The sequence below is a fragment of the Aristolochia californica genome, unplaced genomic scaffold, assembly GCF_029961685.1.
Source record: "Aristolochia californica isolate CCGP_79_NKW_82.1479 unplaced genomic scaffold, dmAriCali1.0.hap1 SCAF_10, whole genome shotgun sequence".
NCBI classification, from domain to species: domain Eukaryota; kingdom Viridiplantae; phylum Streptophyta; class Magnoliopsida; order Piperales; family Aristolochiaceae; genus Aristolochia; species Aristolochia californica.
In genome coordinates, this window is record NW_027181771.1 from 26,886,524 (window position 1) to 26,908,785 (window position 22,262).

Genomic DNA, 22,262 nt, shown 5'->3' on the forward strand with positions numbered 1-22,262 from the left:
CAGCACCAAATCCAAGATAATGGAACAAAAAGAATTTTTTGAATAAAAAATTAATCAAGTTAAGAAAAATAATTTTTATATTGTTCTGTTTAATAATTTTTTTAATAATTTCAAGGATAGCATAGCTTCAAGTGTATAAATAGTAGGTAACCAAGTTGGCTCTCATTTATCTCTCTTAATACAGATGTATCAACGTTGAGTTAGCTCTCATTTATCCATTCAAATGCCCAATCTGATCCCGAATTTACCATCTTTGGCACGAGACCGTCAGACCGAGCTGGGAGTCACTGAAGCACCAGAGGGTAATTGGTAAATACCTTATATCTAGCAGTTAATGCCGGTCAATCTTACAACGGCGGGTTACTGCCCTTGTCGTGAAAGATGGCAATCTTCCAATGGCTCCTCTTTGTCACGAGATAAGGTAACGTATAAGCTGTTCAGGCGGAGTAAAATATTGGGGAGCAATCTTTCCTTCTGCAGCAGCTCCTGAGTCCCGCCTCCGAATCTTCGCGTTGAATGGATTCGGACCTTCTTCTATAATGGCGATGATGACACGTGTCCCTGCATTTTCTCCTCCTCTCTCTTCTACCTATAAAGCTCACATCTTACCAACTGTGGTGCTCTTACCATTTCCGACCATTCGTAGGGCAGTTTCAGGAGCTCGGGTTGTTTCAGCTATGGCCACTTCCTCTCTGCCGACGGTTCTTGTCACGGGAGCGGGTGGTAGAACAGGTAACTTTTTACTTCACTTTCTCTCTTTATTGTTCCTTTTTGTGCCTTCCTCGGTAACCATCGGATTAGTACACTTAATGTTATCCGGGTCCCGTTCTGTTTATTTTTCTTGAAATTGATCTAAGATGAGCATGTAGAAATTGAATTTTTCTATCTGCTAGTCTGATTTAGCTATTTATTATTTATTTGCATGGGTTTGATGTCCAAGTAGTATGGGTTCGTTGAGTTTAGTTTTTTAAGCTTTCTTTTTACAACAGCAAAGGATTTGGGACATCGGTGATTCGGCCTCATCGACGGTTTCCGTTCATACGGCTGCAGTTTTCATTCTTTTACAGCTCGACTGCTTGTTCGGTGTCAAATATTAGCACGTATGGATTTAGATCACTATATAATAAATGAACAAAGTTACCTGATAAACAAAAAAGAAAGCCAAACGTACCAATTATTCGATGACAAAGAATAAGGTCTCTTTTTGGGTTTTTTTTCTGTATTTTATTGGTTTTCGGCCTTTTTAATTTTTTCCTGTTTCTGTTTCATTCAAAACCTTTTTCTAATTCAGTTTTAGTGTAGCAGCTTCTCGGATTCAGTTGTATGCTTCCATAATTTTTTGCCATTAAAGTTCGACAGTTCAATTCATGATTCTCCGTGAAACTAATGGAGAAATGGTAAGTTTGTTCTACTACGAACAGGAACGAACAAAATGCAGTATTGGTAGCTGTTCTGTTTGTACTTAAACCCTTGTTTCCTCGATTGCCCATTTTGAAGATTCTTTGAAAATACCTAAGATCAAGCTCCACTTTCTATGAAAAGAGGAGGTGTTTCTTACTGTATATCAAAGCAATTGACTGGCCCCATAAAAAAGTGACGATGAGATATATTTAACATTTTTTCATGATTTTTCTGATTGCAAGGCTGTCACTTTCTACTTGACACTCTCTCTTTCTTCAACAAACCTTTTAAAAAAAATGAACTCTATACAGTGGTAGCAGTTTACGCTGTCTGATTTGGAAGGTTTTAATGAGCAAAACAATATCGAAGGTTTTAGTAAGTCAAACAGTAAATTTATTAAGGCTCTCTTTGAACTACAGTATTTCAATCCAGCTGATCATGGGCATCTTTATTGCATTAAGTTTTTTTCTTTCTTTCTTTTTTTTTTTGAAATAGACTTTAAGTTGTTTTTATTATCTTTCACAGAAAGTATGAAGTTTTATGTTGACGTGGTTCTGTTATTGGTCTAGGACAAATTGTATACAAAAAGTTGAAGGAGAAAACAGACCAGTTTGTTGCAAGGGGTCTGGCCAGAACAGAAGAGAGTAAAGAGAAAATTGGAGGGGCAGATGATGTTTTTGTAGGTGATATAAGGAATGCTGAAAGTATTACTCCAGCCATCCAGGGTATTGATGCACTTATAATCCTTACAAGTGCTGTGCCTAAGATGAAACCTGGGTTTGATCCAAGCAAAGGTGGCAGACCTGAATTCTTTTTTGAAGACGGTGCATATCCGGAACAGGTAACTTAGTGCATTATACACCCGTTCATATACCAAACTCTTCAGTTTTTTGTATTTACCTATTTTGAACATTTGGTGGTAGGTTGACTGGGTTGGCCAGAAAAACCAAATTGATGCTGGTAAGTAATTTTTCTGTCTACCATTTTTCCTTATAAATGCAGTTTTCTATGTATTTCTGACTTACTCAACTTTCTCTGAGTTTCTTGGATCAATTTAATCTTTTGTGCAGCTAAGGCTGTAGGAGTGAAGCAAATTGTTCTGGTAGGATCTATGGGTGGCACAAACCTAGATCATCCCTTGAACAGCTTAGGCAATGGGAATATATTGGTGAGCTCTCTCAGTTGATCTTTTGTTGAAGTAATACTCTCGTTGTAGATTCTACACATCTTTGATAAAGTTCTGCATGTTTCAACATGTTTACAGCAAGAATCTAGAGGAAGATAAATTTAAATAAATGACCTATATTTAGTGAGGATATTTCCTTTTAGTCATCTTTATATTTGTATGGTCGTGCACCCTCTTATCAAAACCAACTCTCGTTCTACCTAATATATGCTAATCTTATTCTTAATTATTAAATGACATATGAGCGCAATTGTCAGAGGTGGTTCCGGTCCACCTCTCTTGATTAGGTTGACTTTCCGCACTTCAACTCAACAGACTAGTCTGTTAGGTTCGGAAAGTAGAGTACTTAACACAGGTGGACTAGGGGCAGACGGAACCTAACCCAGGTGGACCGGAACTACCTAGCTCTGACACCCACCGTTCCCGTTCCCTACAGCTTCACTTGGGATTCAAACGCGGAACGTGGTGCCCAATTCTGATACCATGTCAAACGCCTAGCTAATACAACCCAAAAAACCGGTCTATTAAGTGCGGAAAGCCAAGTACCTAACCCATCAGTGGACCAGGGGTGGACAGAACCTAACCCAGGTGGACCAGAACCACCTAGCTTTGACACCCACCGTTCCCGTTCCCATTCCCTACTGCTTCTGCCGGGATTTGAACACGGAACGTGGTGCCCAGCTCTGATACCATGTCAAACGCCTAGTCAATACAACTCAACAGACCGGTCTGTTAGGTGCGAAAAGCAGAGTACTTAACCCAGGTGGACCAGGGGCGACGGAGCCTAACTTAGGTGGACCGGAACCACCTAGCTCTGACAGCAATAAGGTTGATAGCTTGGGACCATAAGACAATGGAGGATCTGACCATGGCCTGTCAGATCCTTAGCCTGGCTCAGATTGTAAGTTAGATTATTCTTTTTTATTAGGTCCAGATGCTAGTCTGGAGTTGGGCTTGATTAGAGATGAAACTCTGTTCAATAAGTCTTGTGCTGAAATACTTTCTTTATGCAGTAAGTATATAAGATGTGTAACTGAACAAAATATGGTTCTAGACTTGTTACTTTTTTGGACTTGATTTTGGATCCCTTGACACACTCAAGGTGATGAAAGTCAAACCCAGAGATCCATATAACGTCCAATCTGAAGCTTCTAAAACCTTTTCCCCTTTTGGTGAACCCCTGGTTGTCCTTCTCTAAGTGATATCCAACCTGTTACTTTTTTGGGCTCGAGTCAATCCCCTAAAACACTCAAGGTGGATGCCTTTTGAAACTCAACTCATAGATCCATGAGAGGTCCAGTGTGAAGCTTCTCACACCTTTTTCTTTTTGGTGAGCCCCTGTCCTTATCTTTGTGATATCTTCACTTGATTCCAACTTGTATATTTCTTTTCAAAACTTTTATATCTCTTTTATGTTTTCAGTCTAATGTTTCCATTTTGCACAAGACCCTAATTGCTTTTCTTGTAATACCTCAATCTGGAATTGGATACTGTTCACAGTAAAAAGGTTTGGTATCCATGACGAAACCTAATATATAAATTGTTAAATTGTTTTTGCAGGTGTGGAAGAGAAAAGCTGAGCAATACTTGGCTGATTCTGGTATTCCATACACAATTATAAGGTATTTACTGAATTTTAGTTTATAGTTGTTGGTCAAGTTATCTGCCGCTACAATGCTAGCAAGCTGCAACTACAACTTGTAGTTGCTTGAGTACTCTGTCAGTAGTGCTCCCAGTTTCTAGTTAATTGTCTCTGAATTATATTTAAAACTTATTCTTCACTGGTCTGAGCAGGGCTGGTGGCTTACAAGACAAAGATGGTGGCCTGAGGGAGCTAGTTGTTGGTAAGGACGATGAACTTCTTCAGACTGAAATAAGAACAATTGCTAGAGCTGATGTCGCAGAAGTCTGCCTTCAGGTGAAAATTTATTTCCTTAAAGAGTTTTGAGGTTTTCGATTGGTTAGGTACTTACTGGGTTACATTTCTATATGAACAGGCATTGCTGTTTGAGGAGGCCAAGTTCAAGGCATTTGATCTGGCGTCGAAACCAGAGGGCAGTGGTACTCCAACAAAGGATTTCAAGGCTTTGTTTTCCCAAATTACTACTAGATTTTGAAATATAAGAGCCTCCTAGTTCGAATCATTTCAGATATAATTTTGCCATACTGCTTGAAACAGTCATAGTATCGGCTGTAGGAGAGAATGTATCCTATATTCAGTTCCTATGGATTTGATTTGATAACTGTCACAAACTAGGCTCTTGCATGGTTGCATGGGTACGTGCTTGTATCCTTTGCAGTGTGGCAAATGTCACGAGTTATAGGGATAAATATCTTTTTATTTATAAGACTCTGAACATGCTGTGAGTAAATACTTTATTGGCAATTTCAAAGATTTTGCCGAATATATTTTTTTATTTGTTATAATTAATTAAACTAATTATTTTATTTTACTTTGTAATTATATTATTAATTTATATTACACTAAAATTATTAATTAAATATTATATTATATTTATTTATTATATTATTATTATATTATATTAGTAATTTAAGAGTAATAATTAAGATATTGTTAAAGTAAGAATTTGATCAATTATTTAGATATTATAAAATTAAATATTAGGGACTTTAACATGTAATTATTGTATTAATTTAGATTAAATTACAATCTATTTTAATATATTAATAAAATATCCTACTTAATTATTTATTTTGTTAATATATTTTAATAATTATTTAAGTCAAAGATGTAGGAATTAATCTATAATTGTTATGCACAGTTATAACTCATATTGTTGAATATATAAATTATTTTATAAATTATATAATTAATTAACTCTAAATTTAAATATCATTTATGTACTCAATATTTAAAGCTTCTAATTACATATGTACATAAAATGTATTATAAAAAAATATTTATTAGATATATATCCCCAAACCTATTATTCATAGTTTACAAACCATTATCCAAAATCCATTGCATCGCATTAATATGTAGTTTTAAAAATCTTTATATTTAAAATCGGTCGGATATTATTGCCCTATTTTGTTTTCGGATGCTGGCACTATTCCAATCCGGATGGATTCTTGCACTATTCGTATCCGGATATTATCCGCCGGAGTCTGAAATGGTTATTCGAATCTCGGATCGCTTTTTTTTTTTTTTTTTTAATCCAGGAAATCGTTTCTCGAGCAGAGACAGCTGAAGAGCTACGGCCGCCTGTAGAGAGTAAACTTTCGCCTTCCAACAGCCCTAACGCTGGAAGCCCCTTTCTTTTGCTTCCTCTATACTGTCACAGGACCGTTCAGAGGTTTCCGTATCTTTCCTCAATTGCGCCACAAGAACTGAGCACAGAAACATGGCAAAACGCGAGCTGTCCAGTACTCTGAGAAGTTTGAAGGTTCTTCTCCGAATGCTTTCTTCCATATATCAGCCAGTCATTCTCTTCATATCTGTCTTGATTTTTTTTCCTCACATTCTTATCGAATCGTAGCATTATATTATCCTAGGATTATTTTTTCCTTTGACCTCCAACAGACGGACTATTAACAGAGTTTCAAAAAATTTCAGCTAACATCTTACATCTAGTTGATATTGTCTAATCTACATGGTCTTTCCAAAGTTATTGATTTCTTCCCCAAAAAATTTTATAATTGCAATCTTAAGTACTTACGCTACTCGGGAGAGTGGTTTTTAGATGCTGTTGAGGCGAAGGGTTTTAATTGTTTGTGTTAAATTTGGGTGGCTGCCCCATCCGAAAATGACTAGCCAAGTTAGAAAACCCTTTCCCAATTAATAAACCTAAGATCTTTCTCATTGATCAATGTGGCCAATTTTTGACACTAAGCCTCACGTGTGGATCCTTCTTGTGGCTCCTATGTATGGACAGTTTGGGTGGAGGTGCACTCATAAACACCTGCTCTGTTGCCATGTTAAATTTGGTTCAAAGGTAAATAATTATCAAAGTTAGGAAACCTTTTTACTATCTGATAAACCCATGATCTGTTTACGTATTGATACATCTGGTACTATTTTTTAAACAGTTTGTAGGACTTTGATTTCCAATGTAACGTCTCTACTTTTTTTTAAACAGTTTGTAGGACTTTGATTTCCAATGTAACGTCTCTACTATTTTTTAAACAGTTTGTAGGACTTTGATTTCCAATGTAACGTCTCGTGTGTTTCATGCCTTAATGTAAGTCTGATGGAAGAAGAGAAAATAATTTAGGAAAAAAATTCATTTATGTGAAAATTTATTTTATTATTCTTGATAAAAAAACTCATTGCAATTCCTCGTCGATTATACAAATTTCATTTTCATCTTTGTATAATGACACATAATATACGAAAGTAGGATGTTTCCAATTCCAACAGTAGCTCCCACTACTCCAGCAATTGTTACTTCTCTGGCGCCTATTGGTTTTGCACCTTCTAACATACAAAGTCAAGAATGATTTGCACACTTGTTTAACATTATTTTCAGGATTCAAATAGGCTCCTCTTCATCAGGATTTTGTAAGAAATCTAGGCAAAAAGTAAATGATTAACTCAAAGGAGATGGCACCTCCTAGATCTAAAAGCCAAAATTACCAAAATCTCAAGTGCATTTCTTAGGGTGTCTCTGTATATTATTCATAACAGGCTTCCTGAATGCTTTGATCTTATCTGTTGTTCATATATGTATGACAATTAAAATATGTAAGCCTATATATCCTACTAATTCATTTTAAAAAAAAAAGTCCTACTAATTAAAACACATCAGAGATGAAAACGAGATCCAATCAGTCTTCTCCTATATATATGTGTGTGTATATAGATATACTGTGCATATCCCTATATCTATATATCTATATATTTCCTATCAGTGGCCACCTGCCTTGGATGCTCCCTTGCTACTCTTCCTATCAGATACTTGGGGTTACCCCTCTTTGACACCCTCCCTCACAAAAATCTGTAGACCCTTATGATCAATAAGATGGACCGTCGGCTCATTACATGGCATGTGATTTTCTGTCAGAGGCTGGCCGCCTTATCCTCCTCAACTCATGCATTGCAGGGCTACCAAACTACTACCTCTCCTTCCACCCATGCCCAGTGTCCACTTGCCAGCATTTTGAGCGCATCAAAAGAAGATTCCTTTGGAGGGGAGTGGATGATGGCTTCAAGTATCACCTCGTGAATTGGAATGAGGTATGCAAACCAAAAACACTTGGAGAATTGGGTATCCGCCTCACCAAAAGTATGAACCTGACCCTCTTCCTCAAACGACTGTGGAAATTCAACACCTCCCCCATGCGCCATTTGGAGGCACATGGTCTCTACAATGCTTAATTGGGAGGCAAACTGGTGGACTAATGGTGGATCACGCCAAAAACTCTCCCCTATCTGGCGCTCTCTATTTCTTTTGTTCCCTACTTTAGTGGCTGCCGTGAGGTTCTGTGTTGGTAATTGCCATAACATTCGATTTTGGAATGATTGGTGGAGAGGCTCTGGACCTCTGAAAGATGCTTACTCCTCTCTGCTAGCCCTTAGCTGCAATCCATCTGCCTCCGTTGCTGATATCCGGGGGCCTGGTGCTTGTTGGAATCTTCATCTTCGGCTGGGTCTCAATGATGTTGAAGCTAACGAAGTCTGCACCTTGATGACCTCAGCTTAGTCAAATCCAGAGCCATATTGAGGATAAGCTTGTTTGAAGGCACACTACCAGTAGTAATATGGATTGCCCACAACAACAATTTTTTGCCAAAAATGAGGTAATATGGGACCTGCTATTCACAGTCCCGTCTACAGTTTTGGTGAGGCCCTTTCGCCTGCAGAGTATGGACACATCTGCTTAATTTTATCGGTCTTCAACTTTGCCTCCCAAGTGAGCTCACCTCCACCTATCGCTGCTCCTTGGGATCCCTCCCCCACTTTTAGGAAAAAATCTCCTCTCAGCTTTCCTTGGTCACATTCCTACATGGTGGGAAAGAAACAACCATCTTATCAATTTCAAATTTTCAAGTGCTAATGAAGTGGCTAGCGACATTATTGGCCAGATCTCCACTTGGATTCACTCTAGGAAGGAGTTCATTCATCTTGGCGAGATTCTGCTCTGCAGTAATTTGCACGTCATTACCAGATGTCCGCCCCTTCTCATAGTCCTATTGTTCATGACTGGAAACTTCCGCCACCAGACATCCTCATGCTTAACTTTGACAACAGTGCTCTTGGCAAACCTGGACCAGCTGGCTTTGGAGGAGTTATCCGGAACTCTGATAGCACTGCCCTCTTATCTTATTCTGGACCTTTGTGGATCTTAGAGTCTACTTCAGCTGAGCTCATGGACCTTCTCTAGGGCCTCATTCTTTTTCGGATCACATGACCGGGCCCCTCATTATTAAAGGCTGCTCTTGGTGCTCCTCCCCCTTCTTTGAGCCCCCTTGGCGCCACTAGCCAGCCTTTTATGATGTCAAGGACATTTCTTCTATGTTTTTTGGTTTCTGGGCTCATGTACAGGAATCAACCAATTCTTTAGCTGATTCTCTTGCTAAAAATGTTGTTTCCCCATCCCTGCTTGTTTATGGGTTGCTTCCCTTTGTTTAATAAAGCTGAAATAAAATCTATGTTATCATTCTTTTCCAGGTTGTATCTGTATGGTTTTATTATTTGTGTTGGGGATAAATTTTACAATCAAAACCATCTAATAACAATATCAAGTTCCTTAACTTTCATTTTGAAGCAAATCAATACATAGTTGCACTTGGATACATCTGTTTAATGGCCTTTTTTTCAGCTATAATAATCTCCTGAAGGAGATGTTTTCTAAATATACCCTTTTCAATTGGGTCATACTCTGTTTATATTATGTGTTTTGCATGCATGATCTGGGTTATCATGGGAGTTGCCCATCAGAAATCATTGAAATTTTTAAGTACCCAATGGAAAAAAGATGTAGTCATTAAATTTAATTATTCTTTTTGACAGTTCTCGTGAGAGGCAGTTATACTTCAAAGTAAGAAACATTACAACAATAATCATTTGGGTTCATCTCATTCTGCCCTTTTTTGTGTTCATTCAGAGGCAATTTTTCAAACATATCTTCTGCAGCATTGAGCTTTAGACTAATATTTCTGGTTGACTCAATGCTCAAGATCTTATACTTTTGTCTTGATCAATACAAGATTTTCGAAATTTAGAGGTTTTGCCTTATCTTCTCCTATTCATGTGATTATTTCCTCATTAACAAAACATCATCTTGATATGGACAAGTGATTTTTATTTTTTTGTATATTATTAGAAAGAGCCTTGATCAAATCATTTCCTACGAATTAACAGCTTTTTTCATGTTTGAGTTTATAAATACATTGGTTTAAATATAGTATCTGTATTCTGGCTCCCCGTCATATCAATCTTCATACTTGCAAAGAGATCTAGCTTCTTGTACCTGTGGAGCTCATCTAATTGTATCCATCTGAAAGGTCGCTCACTAGAAGATTCTGCAAATCTTGTGTTCTGTAGCCCTAGGATTCCTTTGAAATAATTCTGCTTCTTGACTTTGTCTTTATTTGTTTTTTTTGCTATGTGGACATTGCTTTCTATTTGTTATTTTTGCAAATACCTTGCAACTTTTTTTAGTTTTTTATGTGATTCTTCATCTAATTTATTTAATTACCTGGGCTCATGAACTTCTTTCTGTTCTTTTTACTTTTTGGGCTCAGTTTATGCAAAGGGCCACACAGAGGGAGGAGAAAGCTAAGGCTGAACAAGAGGCCAAAGCAGAGGTGCAAGTTGTGTTGACTCAAGAAAACAAAAAATGGTACTTCCTTTGATATCATTCTTGGTTGTCCTTGAATTTTTCCTGTGCTGATCTACCTCAAATTTTGCATTTTTCTTTAATTTTTAAAAAAATGTTTTTTAATTATTATGACATGTATCTTTTATCGTGAACAAAATTGGAATGGGAGTTGGTTGGAAATATATTGGACATGATGATTAAATGCAGTTTCTAATTTTGTAATAAGAGTAAACAATTTCATATTATTCTTGACAAACGAAACTGACATGAGTTGGGAACCCCTTGTAGCATATTTTTCTTGTATGATTTCTAGCAAACCCCCTCACTGAAGGATATGAGTTTAACTTGAGCGAAATTTGTCATAAACTCTTCAAAGTGCAATTGAAAAGGGTTGGATTGTTTATTTTATTGAACCTGTTTTCTTGCAATCTTCTTCAGTCCATCTCTATCATATTCTCTTTAAATGGCTTTTTATAAAGTAAAAATCTTGTTATTCTTTATATTTTCTCCAAAATTTTTGAGTGTTTAGAGGTCCTAACGATGTGACTTCTGTTGTAAATGATTTGAATTGACATGACTTATGGGTGATTTCATTAACACTTTTTACTGTGTAAGTTAACTGTCTGATTACCCCTAATGACTATTTCATCATAGAAAAAACGATTGGTTCTTCATTCTTTTTATTTTTTATTTTTTGTTAGAGTCTCATGTACATCCCTCTGGGAAGTTTCTTGATGTATCAAACTAGCTATGTGCGACAGCAGTTTACACCATGTCTAACATTAAGGATGCTGATCATGGCCTTCTGCTGAAGTTTTAAATTGCTTTGGTGTCAAACTCTGATTTGTCCAGAATACTTTCTTGTGCATTTCTATGGTTTTAGATCTAACTTTTGGTGTATAAATTTGGGCAAAAATATGAAAGCAGTTTGTTGAATGGCTGAAGTAACATAATTAACATGTCCTGATACAACTAAAAAGTTGAGATGAGTTTCCACAAGGAAACAATGGTCTTTGTTGCTAACTTCAATTTCTCTGCCTTCTATATCAATTTCTATTGATCTACTTAGCTATCTTCCACAGCTTGGTTGTAATGGAAGGGAATACTCCCGGGGGAGCTGTATGTGGTCGGATGTCATTTCAAGGTTTCAATCCCTCGGTAGAAGTGAGTATAACGTTGTAAGAGTCTTCCAAAGCAAATGTGTTGTTTTTATTTTCTCATCTACCATTCCCCTTTTAGAAACTCCGTGAAGAAGCGAAACATGCTCATACTCATCAACAGCAAGGAGTGAGCAGTAGCTCTGGTCGAGAAAGGGAAGAGCCTGAAAGGTATGTTGAGTGGTCTTCTTCAAAAGCTCCCTTTTATAATTTCAAGATCATCAATAATTATACAGAGGCCTTCTTATATGACTTCTCCATCATGTTACAGAGATGATGGGTTCTCTCAGAGTCGTCCCCAGGCCTTGGACACAGCCGGAGCTGAGAGCGACTTGGACAGAGACCTTAAGAGGAAGCAGCCCGAAACAGAGACAGGAAAGCAAAACTCAAAAAAAAATGGGCCGAAAGAAGGACAACCTTTGCCTAGTAGATCCTTCTATAAGCAGAAAAGAGAAAAGCTAGACTGGGCAGTTTTAAGACCGCCAAAACAACAAAATAGAAGAGGTTGACGAATTAACAGTTCTGAATTATGTTTGTAACATGGAAGAGGATCTGATGCTCCTTTATTTGTACTTCATTGCCCCCATCTAAATGCAATTTGAGTTGGAAAGTGATATTATACAATTCAAGCAAAGCTTGGTTCTCTGTTGCTTGGGTGTTGAGTTGCGCTCCCTTTGTCCTGTATCTTATTTGAACAATCAAAATTTCGTTTTTCCAAATTTCTTTTCTTATCGGTTTTTGAGTTTCTATCACTTGGAGTCTGCAAATTCTCCAGGTCTATCATGAAAAAGGGTTTATGAACTCAAATATTTCTTTTCATCTCCTATTCTTCACTTGAGTAGGGAACGGGAGGTGAAAAGCACAAACTCAAGACATGAATATGCATGGACAAAAAGGCACATTTTAATCGCTTGATAACAGGTACATGGTACATCCAATTATATGCACATATTGGGCCTAAATAATCGGAGAATTTAAGCCACTTAACAAACACCAAGGAGACTCGTCTGCTTATTTTTTATCTTCCTTGCCCTTAAAACTCTTTGATGCGGTTCATATTTCAGACGCGTTTTCTCAATGTCTTCCCTAGATAAGTCGGACGACTCGATCTTTTGTCGTCCAAGGATCCGAGAAGGATACATACCAGTAGGGAACACCAGGTACACTTTTTACCTGATTCGAACCTTGCTGCCGTCCTGTCTCAGTTTTGTCAAATTTACGCCTTTCTTCAGTTTACATATTTGCTTTTTTGTTTCTCTTTCTCTCTTTCCGAACGATGAAGTGAGTTTAGGAGTTAGTGCGGCATTAGCCATACTAAAACTCTGGAAATGTGAGTCTCTCTCATTTCACAAATGAATTCTTCAAGTCTCCTCCATTTAGATCCCATTCTTGTTATGCTGCCGTTAAGCTTTTTGAACTAGCCTATGATTAATTCCATGATAATCTATCACCTCTAACCTTAATCTTATATAAGAGAGGATAGCAGAAAAAGTGAGATTTAAAATAGAAGGGATGAAAGAAAAGGGTAAATAATAATATGGGAAGAAGGAAAATCTTTTACAGGGATGAGAAAAAGCAGCAAGAAGTAATAGCAATACTAAGGTGTTAGAAGCTGTAGCAGTTGAAATTGTACTTGAATGGGGCATACTCGGTATCATGTTTGCTATTAGAACCTTCAGCTAGCTCAAACGAATATGAAAGCCTTAATATGACAAAATTATTTATTAAAATTATCCAACCTACTTTACAAAAAGAAAATTAGCCAACCTTAATTTCACTGTTAAAGGTTAACATCTACAAGTAGTACTCAGAAAACTAAGGAAGAAGCGGAAAACTAAAATTGACATCTATCTGTATTTAGGGCCTGATCAAAATTTCCTTCTCCATTTGAACCACATTACTGCTAAAATTATTGTGGTAGTCAAAATATTGCTCACTAGAGAAGATATGAGCATTTTTCTGGATCTTGAGAGGATCTGAGAAAGTTTCGGATTGAATGTTTCTCTTTAAGATAATTTCAGGCTGCTTTTCATGTGAGAATAGAAGATTTTACCTCTCAGACATTGACTTAGTCAAATGTTTATAGATTTAAGCTTTACCGATGATAAATTTTTGTTGTTGTGGAGATTTTTTCCCCCTTTTCTGAAAGGTATTCTTGTTGAAATGTGTTTCTATGGCAGGGGATATCACCATTGTTGTCATCTAGCTGTCGCTAAGGTCCAAGCTGCAGTGAGTATTCAATGATAGCATATAGAAAATATGGTGTCTGAAAGGGCACAATTTTGACAGCATGGCTTCTTTGCCATTGTAATCCTTTTGGTAAGTAGATTTCCATCTATTCTTTCAAGTTCAAACATTTTATTAGAAAATTCCTGATCTATTGAACTGTATCAAGTGAAGTGGAAGTAACGTTCAATGAGAATCCTCTATGCAACTATTTATAATTCTTATTCTAACATGCTGGCTTTCAAGTGGTTAGATGTGGGAGAGCCGATTACTGTTAGTCATTTGCAGAAACCATGTATTTACATTTCTATACGTCTCTTCTTTGGATACTAAAAGCAATCTAAATAAGAGATTTATCAGCCTCCTTTTCATATTAGCAAGAGAATACATTGTGTCTTGATTCTGCCACTAATTATACAGTTGTTCTTCATAGTCCAAGTAGATGTCTTGAAGTTTTGTCTATTCGAATTAAGAGATGATATCATAAAGAAGGAACAATATATATTTGGCAAAATGAAATTTCATATTATTATAATTCATGAGAGTCATGATCTGCCAATTCTACAATTGATGACCTTGTGAGAGAGCGCTCCTCTCTGATTGATTATTTGTCTGCAATATGTTTTTAGCTGCTCTCTTAGGCTTCTTGTATTTTCTGGTTATTTTAGAATCTTTTTGTTGTTCTTGCCTGCCTCCCCTTTCTGCTGGGGTGATTGTTTGCGTCTCCTCTCTTTTTCATAAAATCTTATTCAATTTTCAAAAATAGAAAATTGTGTGGGCCATCTGTCTTCTTTCATGGGAATTAGCCCAGTTGGTTTAATATAAAGAAATGTTATATGCTATTAGTTGGGAAAATAGTTTCTAACTTCAGCTAATCATTTTGGGATAGACCTAGATTCTATTTTGATATGGTATCAGAGAGGGCATGTGGACATAGCTCCCCCACCCAATATTGTCCACTTGTGGAGCCACTAAAAGAAGGATCCACACATGATGGAATGTTTAAAAGTAGTCCCACATAGATCTACAGTAAGAAAATTTTGTACTAACTACTTGGGAAGATGTCTTTTAACATGGTTAATCATTTTAGGATAGGATGGACTTGAAACCAACTTTAACATGATATTAGAGCTAGATGTTGGCCTTGTCTAGCCCAACTTGTGCTTAATTTAGTTTGTACATGGTTGTGTATTTCACTTATCAGGTCCGTTAAGTAGGCTTGGATGCTAGGGGGAGGGGGTAGGTAAGGTCCTACATGAGTTAAGATTAGAAAAAGTCATTATTAATTGGAAGAAGGCCTCTTAACTTCAATTGCTTGTTTTCTCTACCAATAGTTTACGACTTTTCCTAGTATTAACCCATATGTGATCATTTTCACTAATACCTCCCACACATGTAATAGGAACAACACAAATTGGGTACAAATTATGCCTAGCTAGGTAGATGTCCTCTTCTGGCTTTTTTTTTTTTTTTTTTGATAAAGATGTATTATATTAACAAGAGAAACATTTACAAAGGAAGAGGGAGCAGATCCCTAACAACAAGAGATTAAAGGGACGCTCCTTGCTTGGCAAACACATCTGCTGCCGAATTTGCAGATCTCGGAATGTGAGACCCAATACAAGAAAGTAATGAGGTAATATCTAAAATCTCCTGAAAGATGTTCCAATGCCTCCATGGTGGAAGGGAAGCACGATGACACCAACCAATGACTACCTTGGAGTCTCCTTCAATGTGAATTGGACTACCGCAGTTGTCTCTGAACACGCAGAGCTCATTAAGAAGGCCATATAGCTCTGCCGACGTTGAATCGGAGATGCCTAATGGACCAGCATAAGAGAAACACCGATTGCCAGATGGATCCGAAATCACACCCCCAAAGCCAACGATCCCCGGATTGCTAAGAGAAGAGCCATCAAAATTCAATTTTAGGTAACCAACCTCCGGGGGAGTCCACTCCTTCTGCTACTATGCTAAAGTTGGGTCATATTAGTGAAAATAATCCCACATGGGTTGATATCAAGAAAAACTTTATGGTCATTAAGTGAAAAGACGCATCCTAATTTGGATTAGTCATTTTTGGATGAGCCTAGAACCAACTTTAAATTGTATCAGTGCAATGTTTTTTTATGTCTAATTTATGTGTTTTTTAGTTTTGGATAACGGTCTTCGTCTTGTTCACGTCTCAGACTTGTTGTATGTTTGAGTAGGTTTAGATCTTAGGGAGAATGTTAATGGGAGTAACCCCACATGAACTTATATGAAGAAAATTCATGTGATTAGTTAGGGAAAGGTTTTCTAACTTTAGTTAGTCATTTTTGGATGGACTTGGACCTAACTTTAACTAGTACCAAAGCAGAACGTCTACGTTGCTGGTCGCCATTTATTTCCTATTGAGTTTGTACCCCTTTGTTTTATTCGCCTCTCAAACTTGTTTTTTTTTTTTTTTTTCTTAGTAAACTATTATGTGAGAGGACGTCTTAGTGAGAAAATTCTTATATGGGTTCATATCAAGATAAGTCATGATTATTAGTTAGACAAATACTCCTAAATTTTGGTTAGTGTATTTGGGATGGACCTGAAATCAACTGTAACTGCCTTGAAATGGGTCTTGACAATTCTCTTAGCTAAAATGGTAAATTGCCTAAACCATTCTTGATTGTTTTGCTAAGACAAACAGCTTAATTTAAAAGAGAGTTCCCCTTTGGATGCACGGTCATGTTCTCCCAAGGAAAACCAGTTTTCTCAGGCCTCTGGCATATTATACAAAGCAAGTGCCGTCTTGACTTCTTCTATGTTTGGTTTGCTTGATTTTTTATTTTTTGTGTGTGTGAACGTTTGGTTGGCTTGATTTATTAGGGAAATCTTCAAAATGCCGATGTATAAGATGGATCTAGGCTTCCAGTGCACAGGGGCTTCTGTTTCTCTCGAAATGATGCTGGTTCAATCAAGCTGACCAGGACTGTGCAACTTGAGATTTGTGAGTGATCCATATTCTTCGCCGGTTTTATACCCAAGCTGTAATGGATCAGAAATGAATTATGTGATCCCCCATCTGAGCCAAATACCAACAAATTGAACGTACGGTCTGATTTCTTCGTCGGGAAAGTTATGTTTTCAACCATAAACTGCGATAGATCCAGATGAGGATAGAACGAACAGGAGACAAACATGAATGTCCACCGCCACCGGCCTTATCTCTTCGACCCCAAACTCGCTTGGTCACCGACAAAAGAAGGAAGTTAGAGATCAGATGATGATGTTGGATTGGATCAGTAAAAGCAAGAGTTCACCCTCCTGTAAATGTTTATGTCACTTTTCTTACTCAAAATAAGATAAAAACTGATTTAACTTTTCCTACGCGCAACAGACTGACAAACGAACCGGGAGGTTGTCACCTTGTCAAATGTGAAAGCTCTTTTTAAGCATCTCAGTGGACGACTGGTTTGTCTGGCCGGAAAGGTGAGGTTAACACACAGGACTCGATGCAGACGTCTCCTGCCGCTGCTTTCTGCGGACAAGCGATATCCCTCGGGACAGAGTTTCGCTTTCTTTTTGTTTTTATTGGGTTTCATAATGGAGTTCTTGACGAAGATCCAAAGAGGTCACAATTTCTGCTCAAATTTTTATTGAAGAAAGGCACTTGGGCATAAAAAGAGTATAATATCATCCGGATCTCATTTATTTAATTTTAGACAGGAGAGAAGGGTTAGCCGGAAGAATGTGTCATGAGTTGAATAAGGACAAAAGCAGTGAAAGAAGATACCGAACTTTCCTTATTTCACTCCGTTGCAGTGCTAACACGTTGCAGGTTTTGACATTAGGACCAATGCTAGTCTTGTAAAGTTCAAACAGCCAGAGAGCCAGACGAGAAGAGAATGTCTATAAGTGGTCACCAAACACTCGATTATATAAAACATGGTAGAAGAGTGCATCAAGCTGCTTATCTGGGATTTATGTAAATGGAGACATTCTTGTGTGTTTTACAGATATTTTCACATTTCATCTTCCATGGCTGAATAGAAAATGAAAATGAAAAATAGCAATGGGGTCTTCTCTACTTTTTTCCCCAGTATACAACGCCGTATTCCTGGTCACTCTTTCACTCGGTTCCCCCCAGCATAAGAAAACGTTCTCCTGTAACTCTAATTACAAGGCAGTAGTTACCATGGACGAAACAAATAGCTACTCTCATTTGTTAGGTATACTTCTTCCATGTCTGCCCTATAACAAAAAAAAAAAAAAAAGGTTAAACTGTGCTGCTAGATAAAGTATAATATTTCACATATACATGAAAAAGTTAACAAAAATATTTGCCAAAAAACACCTAGTACCTCCGATTCACTTTAGTCGGATTGTGCTTCTAGTACAAAAGGGATAGTAAAGGCACTTCCCTTCCCCCATTACAAACTTTAAAGACACGATAGCTGCTGACTCTTATCTATCAGGACACCAAGTAGTAAGTGCAAAGGTTATCCGTCCTTTCCATCCCTGAAGCATCCAGTAACCATCCTCATCAATCACAAAATCCTTATGGTAGCTTGACCTCACCTTGTCCCTTGCTTTCTTCATGATATCTTGGTTCAATGGCAGTTGCTTAAACCCAGCTCTTAAAATCCTAACTTGCCACTGCTTATACGTTTCTGGTCTCTCAACCCTCTCTGATCCCTCACAAGCAATGACATTCAAAGCTTCCCGCCCAAAGATCTCTCTTTCTATCACTATCCTCTGAGGATACTCACGAGCAACATTTGTTTCCAGCATATCAAACAACGCTGAATAGTGGAATAGAACCTCACGGAAGCGAGTAATAAAGAAAGGGGCACCAAATGCCCCATTCACCACCCCGTGAATAAAAACATCTGGATTCATCTTCCTAATTGTGTTCAACACTTGATTCCTTGGACTATCCACCACGACAGTCTCATCAGCCAAACTTTTAAAACGATAAAGGCAATTAACCACAAGTACTTCGCCTTCTTCGATTTTGATATCCTCTACTCGTATGGTTTCCCATTTGCAAGCTATTGGAATATACTCGAAGGGAATGTTGAAAGATTGCGCATAATCAGTCAAACGCCTCCCAGTTTCTTCAACTCTGTCTGCAGGTCGAAAACCTGGTTGGGGGAAATCAATCGCAGTGATTCGAAGCTTGGGAGGCCCACCCGGTCTATTTGAGAGCCGTTGCATTAGACAGGGCCACTGAAAACCAAAATAAATACCAAAATCAACAATATGCAGCCTTGAGTGATTTTCAGCTGCATTCATGATAGTCTGGTTTGAGAAAAAATGTGATAGCTTCTTGAATGGGCAAGCGATAAGATAGAGATGGTATGCTTTCAATATATCTGCAGCTGTTGTCCTTTCCAAGCAAAGGGCATTATAAATCTGGCTACCAGTGCCAGCCATGCGGGCCTCCAGACCATCTGCAAAGCAATGAGCTATCCTCTGTGATGCATCTCCGAACGGAGAGGAGTGTAGTCTTATCTGTTTGAGTAATTCACTGGCACTTCTACGATCATCGGCTGCAACAGCTTGTGCACATGTAATTAGGAGAGTCCTTAAATCTACCACTTCTCGTTTACCTTGTTTCTTACCGCGAGATTTGATGCCAGCTGATCCCTTTGTTTGCCCATTTTGAAAACTCCTGGGCATGCCATTCTCTGGCACAATTTGCTTATTCCATTCCTCAACAGTAGACATGGCAGGACCAGTTTTCCCTTTGCTACAGAGCAGCACCAAATCAAATATTTCTGTCCGTTCATTTCCTTCTGAGTAAACTGCAGAATGTTTGTTGCTCCTACTATTCTCCAAATCCACATCTTCAGGATGTGGATTTTTTCTTCCCCTCACACTATTAACGGGGTAAAATCCCTGCTCCTCCTTATTCTCTACCTTAAGCTCCTGATTCTCCACCTTAAACTCCTTATTCTCTACCTTCAGCTCCTTATTCTCCACCTTTAGCTTGACCACTGGTACCTCTGCCTTTAGCTCCTGCTGCTGGAACTCATTGCTCTCCAGATCATTAATGAATTTATTACTGTTTGGAAGGAATTTGCTTGCTTCCTCAAATCCTCTATTGAACTGCCAAATAGGTAGGTTTTCAGTAAGGAAATCAGAAACGTGTACTATATTAGTAGGAGAGTCATCTAATCCATCACACACATTAGTGGCACCGTTTGAAGAGCTGGAAGATGACTGAGAAGTAGTCTGATCACGGGAAACAAAAAGAGTACCTTGAGAAGGATAATACTCCCCAGCATCAAGAGTCCAACCATTGTCTACATGGCCACTACTGCCCCAACTGTTATCATTACTGTGTCTGCCACCGAAATTGTCCTCCGGGCTTTCCACATCATTGTCAAGATAAAAGGAAGGTCGTTGAGGGGAAGGTGGGTACTTCTCACCAATAATTTCGTAAAATGATCTCTCTGCAGCTTTAAGAGCGGCACTCTCCTGGTACATATAGACTTTATCATCCATATCTTCTTCCATAAGCATTTTGTTAATGTATTTTAAAGCCATATCAGAAAAAAATTCGCTGTCCTCCGGCGAATCTCCCTCATAGTTGAAGGTCGATAAGGAAGCGGGATCATATCGCGGTGCAGGAGCGGGAGGAAAGTGAGAATGACCCATGACGGTCTGATTTACAGAATCCGAACTGAATCCGCGGGGATTGGCATGATTTGTATAATACTCATCTAGAGTGACCCCGACTTTGCTCATAATTCCGGATAATCTTCCAAGGCCCGGATCCATAACCATCGGTTTAGCAGAGCCTATAGCCTTAACCGAAGAAGCCTAGCCGCCAGCCGACAGATCTTAAAGGGCTTTACTCTAGCAGCAAGCACTAACACAGGAGTACATCAAAGATGAAGAAAAGAAAAAAAGATAATAACTCTAATATGTAGTTCAGCACATTACCAACCTCCAGCACAGCTCCATAATCTGAAGCCCAGAAACAGACTCGGACATGGAAAATGCACATATCATCACGAACAGAAAGAACAAACGTAAACCACTAAAATCTTCAAATACATTTCAGAATCCTCCACCTATTAATGCAAGAAACCTCGGACAAGCAGAACTGATATATAACGAACCCAGAGAATTTTAATTCCAGAAGAAAAACAGAGACGGTTGATAATCAATTCGACTCCGCGGGGGGGTCGATGCAAGAATTAAGGGATTTCGGGAAAAAAGGAAAGGATAAAGATCCAGTATGAGGATAGATGCAGAGAAAAGCGTACCTTACCGAAACCCTAGCCTTAATATTGTGAAGACTAAGTAGCTCGTACAGAGCAAGCTCTGAAGCTTGAGCGGTGGAGCATCGCTCTGCCTTTAAAGAGAGCGGAAAAAGGTTTGCACGACTGCAGCCTCAGTGAATGTGGATGTGCGAGACTCTCAGCCGTCGATCTGATCATGCTAACATCACCGACTATACCCGGTGGCGCGGTGGACTGCCGGTGAGTGCATCCGTCGTATCAAATTCATGTCGGCGAGTAGCAAATAATCGTTAATTACTCGGCGACTGTCTGCTCTCCTGACACGGTTTCGATAAAAAGTCTCCAGATGACACGTGTAACGCTGACAATTTTCACTGCTGTGGTTCGGGAGCACTTGATCACTGTGCAGACTTTCCTGTTACCTCCTCGATAATACCAGAAATTCGTTTCCTTCGAAATTGGTGTCCACTTTAAAATAGGGACTATATACTAGAGAGTTATTTATTTATTTATTTTATATTTTTTGTATTTTTTTCGTTTTTACCAGTAAAAAAAAGGTTAACATTAGACATTTAATCTAGCCTCTAGGTCGCCTCCTTCACTAAGTTACCCCATTTGCAACGTGAATGTCTGCTCTGATACCAAATGGTAAACACCTAGCTAATACTACCCAAAAGATCGACCTGTTAGCTAACGGAAAATCGAATACTTAACTCCAGAACCATAACACAATATTTTAGTTAACTCAGAAGTGGAGGCTTTTTTGTGTAATCCCAACGGTGGGTTGGGGGGATTAAGTTAAAAAAACAACCCCCACTCCGCATTTCAGATAAGTGGGATTTAATTTTATATTAATGTATTTTATGGACCTTTTTCTAATTTGTGGCAAGGCATTTGTCGGTCAAAAGGATCAACGACACATGTAAAGCCCTTCTGGCCCCACCGAAGCCACCTGACTTTTCAAGCCCAACTTTGAAGCTCGAATGACATCCCCTTCCCCTATGTTGATTGTTGAACGTTGAATAGTTGGAAAACTTGAGAATCAAGTTTCCAATGAGAATCCGAGTTAGTACTTTCTTCTGCATTAAGAAAAAATTAAATAACAGAAGAAAAATGGGTTCCGGGGGGATGAATCGTTTGAATCGAACAGCTTCAGATTTGTTGACCAAAAGACAATCGACGGCTGAAGTTTTAGATAGAATACTGACAGAGACTGGCGGTTTACGGTCACCGGTCTCGGGGATCCTCACCTGCTCTAATTCTCTTCCTTTCGTTTGAGTAT

General features: G+C 38.3%; 3 protein-coding genes and 1 long non-coding RNA gene across 5 annotated transcripts; 3 read left to right on the forward strand and 1 right to left on the reverse strand.

Annotated features, from left to right (window-relative positions):
• The first annotated feature begins 429 nt into the window (after positions 1-429).
• LOC137941688 (uncharacterized protein At5g02240-like) lies at positions 430-4,980 on the forward strand. The gene is made up of 7 exons (XM_068787214.1): positions 430-732; positions 1,971-2,242; positions 2,325-2,361; positions 2,472-2,569; positions 4,148-4,209; positions 4,382-4,505; positions 4,585-4,980. The coding sequence occupies exons 1-7, from the start codon at positions 540-542 to the stop codon at positions 4,702-4,704; spliced, it is 906 nt and encodes a 301-aa protein (XP_068643315.1). The 5' UTR covers positions 430-539; the 3' UTR covers positions 4,705-4,980.
• An 825-nt stretch (positions 4,981-5,805) lies between these two features.
• LOC137942759 (uncharacterized) lies at positions 5,806-12,205 on the forward strand. The gene is made up of 5 exons (XM_068788500.1): positions 5,806-5,994; positions 10,295-10,392; positions 11,454-11,535; positions 11,611-11,699; positions 11,800-12,205. Exons 1-5 carry the CDS (start codon positions 5,953-5,955, stop codon positions 12,035-12,037), a joined length of 549 nt encoding a protein of 182 aa, XP_068644601.1. The 5' UTR covers positions 5,806-5,952; the 3' UTR covers positions 12,038-12,205.
• A 366-nt stretch (positions 12,206-12,571) lies between these two features.
• LOC137934938 (uncharacterized) lies at positions 12,572-17,716 on the forward strand. The gene is made up of 3 exons (XR_011109218.1): positions 12,572-12,688; positions 13,709-13,847; positions 16,614-17,716. It is a non-coding gene; the product is annotated as an uncharacterized lncRNA (long non-coding RNA).
• Positions 17,683-21,062, reverse strand: LOC137934923 (scarecrow-like protein 9). 2 transcript variants are annotated; one of them, XM_068779526.1, is made up of 3 exons: positions 20,683-21,062; positions 18,089-20,591; positions 17,683-17,978 (listed from the first exon to the last, which is right to left on the reverse strand). In XM_068779526.1, exon 2 carries the CDS (start codon positions 20,517-20,519, stop codon positions 18,192-18,194), a length of 2,328 nt encoding a protein of 775 aa, XP_068635627.1. In that variant the 5' UTR covers positions 20,520-20,591; positions 20,683-21,062; the 3' UTR covers positions 17,683-17,978; positions 18,089-18,191. The 2 variants fall into 2 exon arrangements, with proteins under 2 accessions (XP_068635627.1, XP_068635619.1); XM_068779518.1 differs by having other exon boundaries at positions 18,089-21,062.
• Between the last annotated feature and the right edge of the window lie 1,200 nt (positions 21,063-22,262).

Coding starts and splice junctions, on each gene's coding strand:
- LOC137934923 (XM_068779526.1), bottom strand. CDS start 20,519: ATGGTTATGGATCCGGGCCTTGGAAGATTATCCGGAATTATGAGCAAA.
- LOC137942759 (XM_068788500.1), top strand. CDS start 5,953: ATGGCAAAACGCGAGCTGTCCAGTACTCTGAGAAGTTTGAAG. Junction 5,995..10,294: donor GTACTCTGAGAAGTTTGAAG/GTTCTTCTCCGA, acceptor TTTTGGGCTCAG/TTTATGCAAAGGGCCACACA. Junction 10,393..11,453: donor ACTCAAGAAAACAAAAAATG/GTACTTCCTTTG, acceptor TATCTTCCACAG/CTTGGTTGTAATGGAAGGGA.
- LOC137941688 (XM_068787214.1), top strand. CDS start 540: ATGGCGATGATGACACGTGTCCCTGCATTTTCTCCTCCTCTCTCTTCT. Junction 733..1,970: donor GGGAGCGGGTGGTAGAACAG/GTAACTTTTTAC, acceptor TTATTGGTCTAG/GACAAATTGTATACAAAAAG. Junction 2,362..2,471: donor GAAAAACCAAATTGATGCTG/GTAAGTAATTTT, acceptor TCTTTTGTGCAG/CTAAGGCTGTAGGAGTGAAG.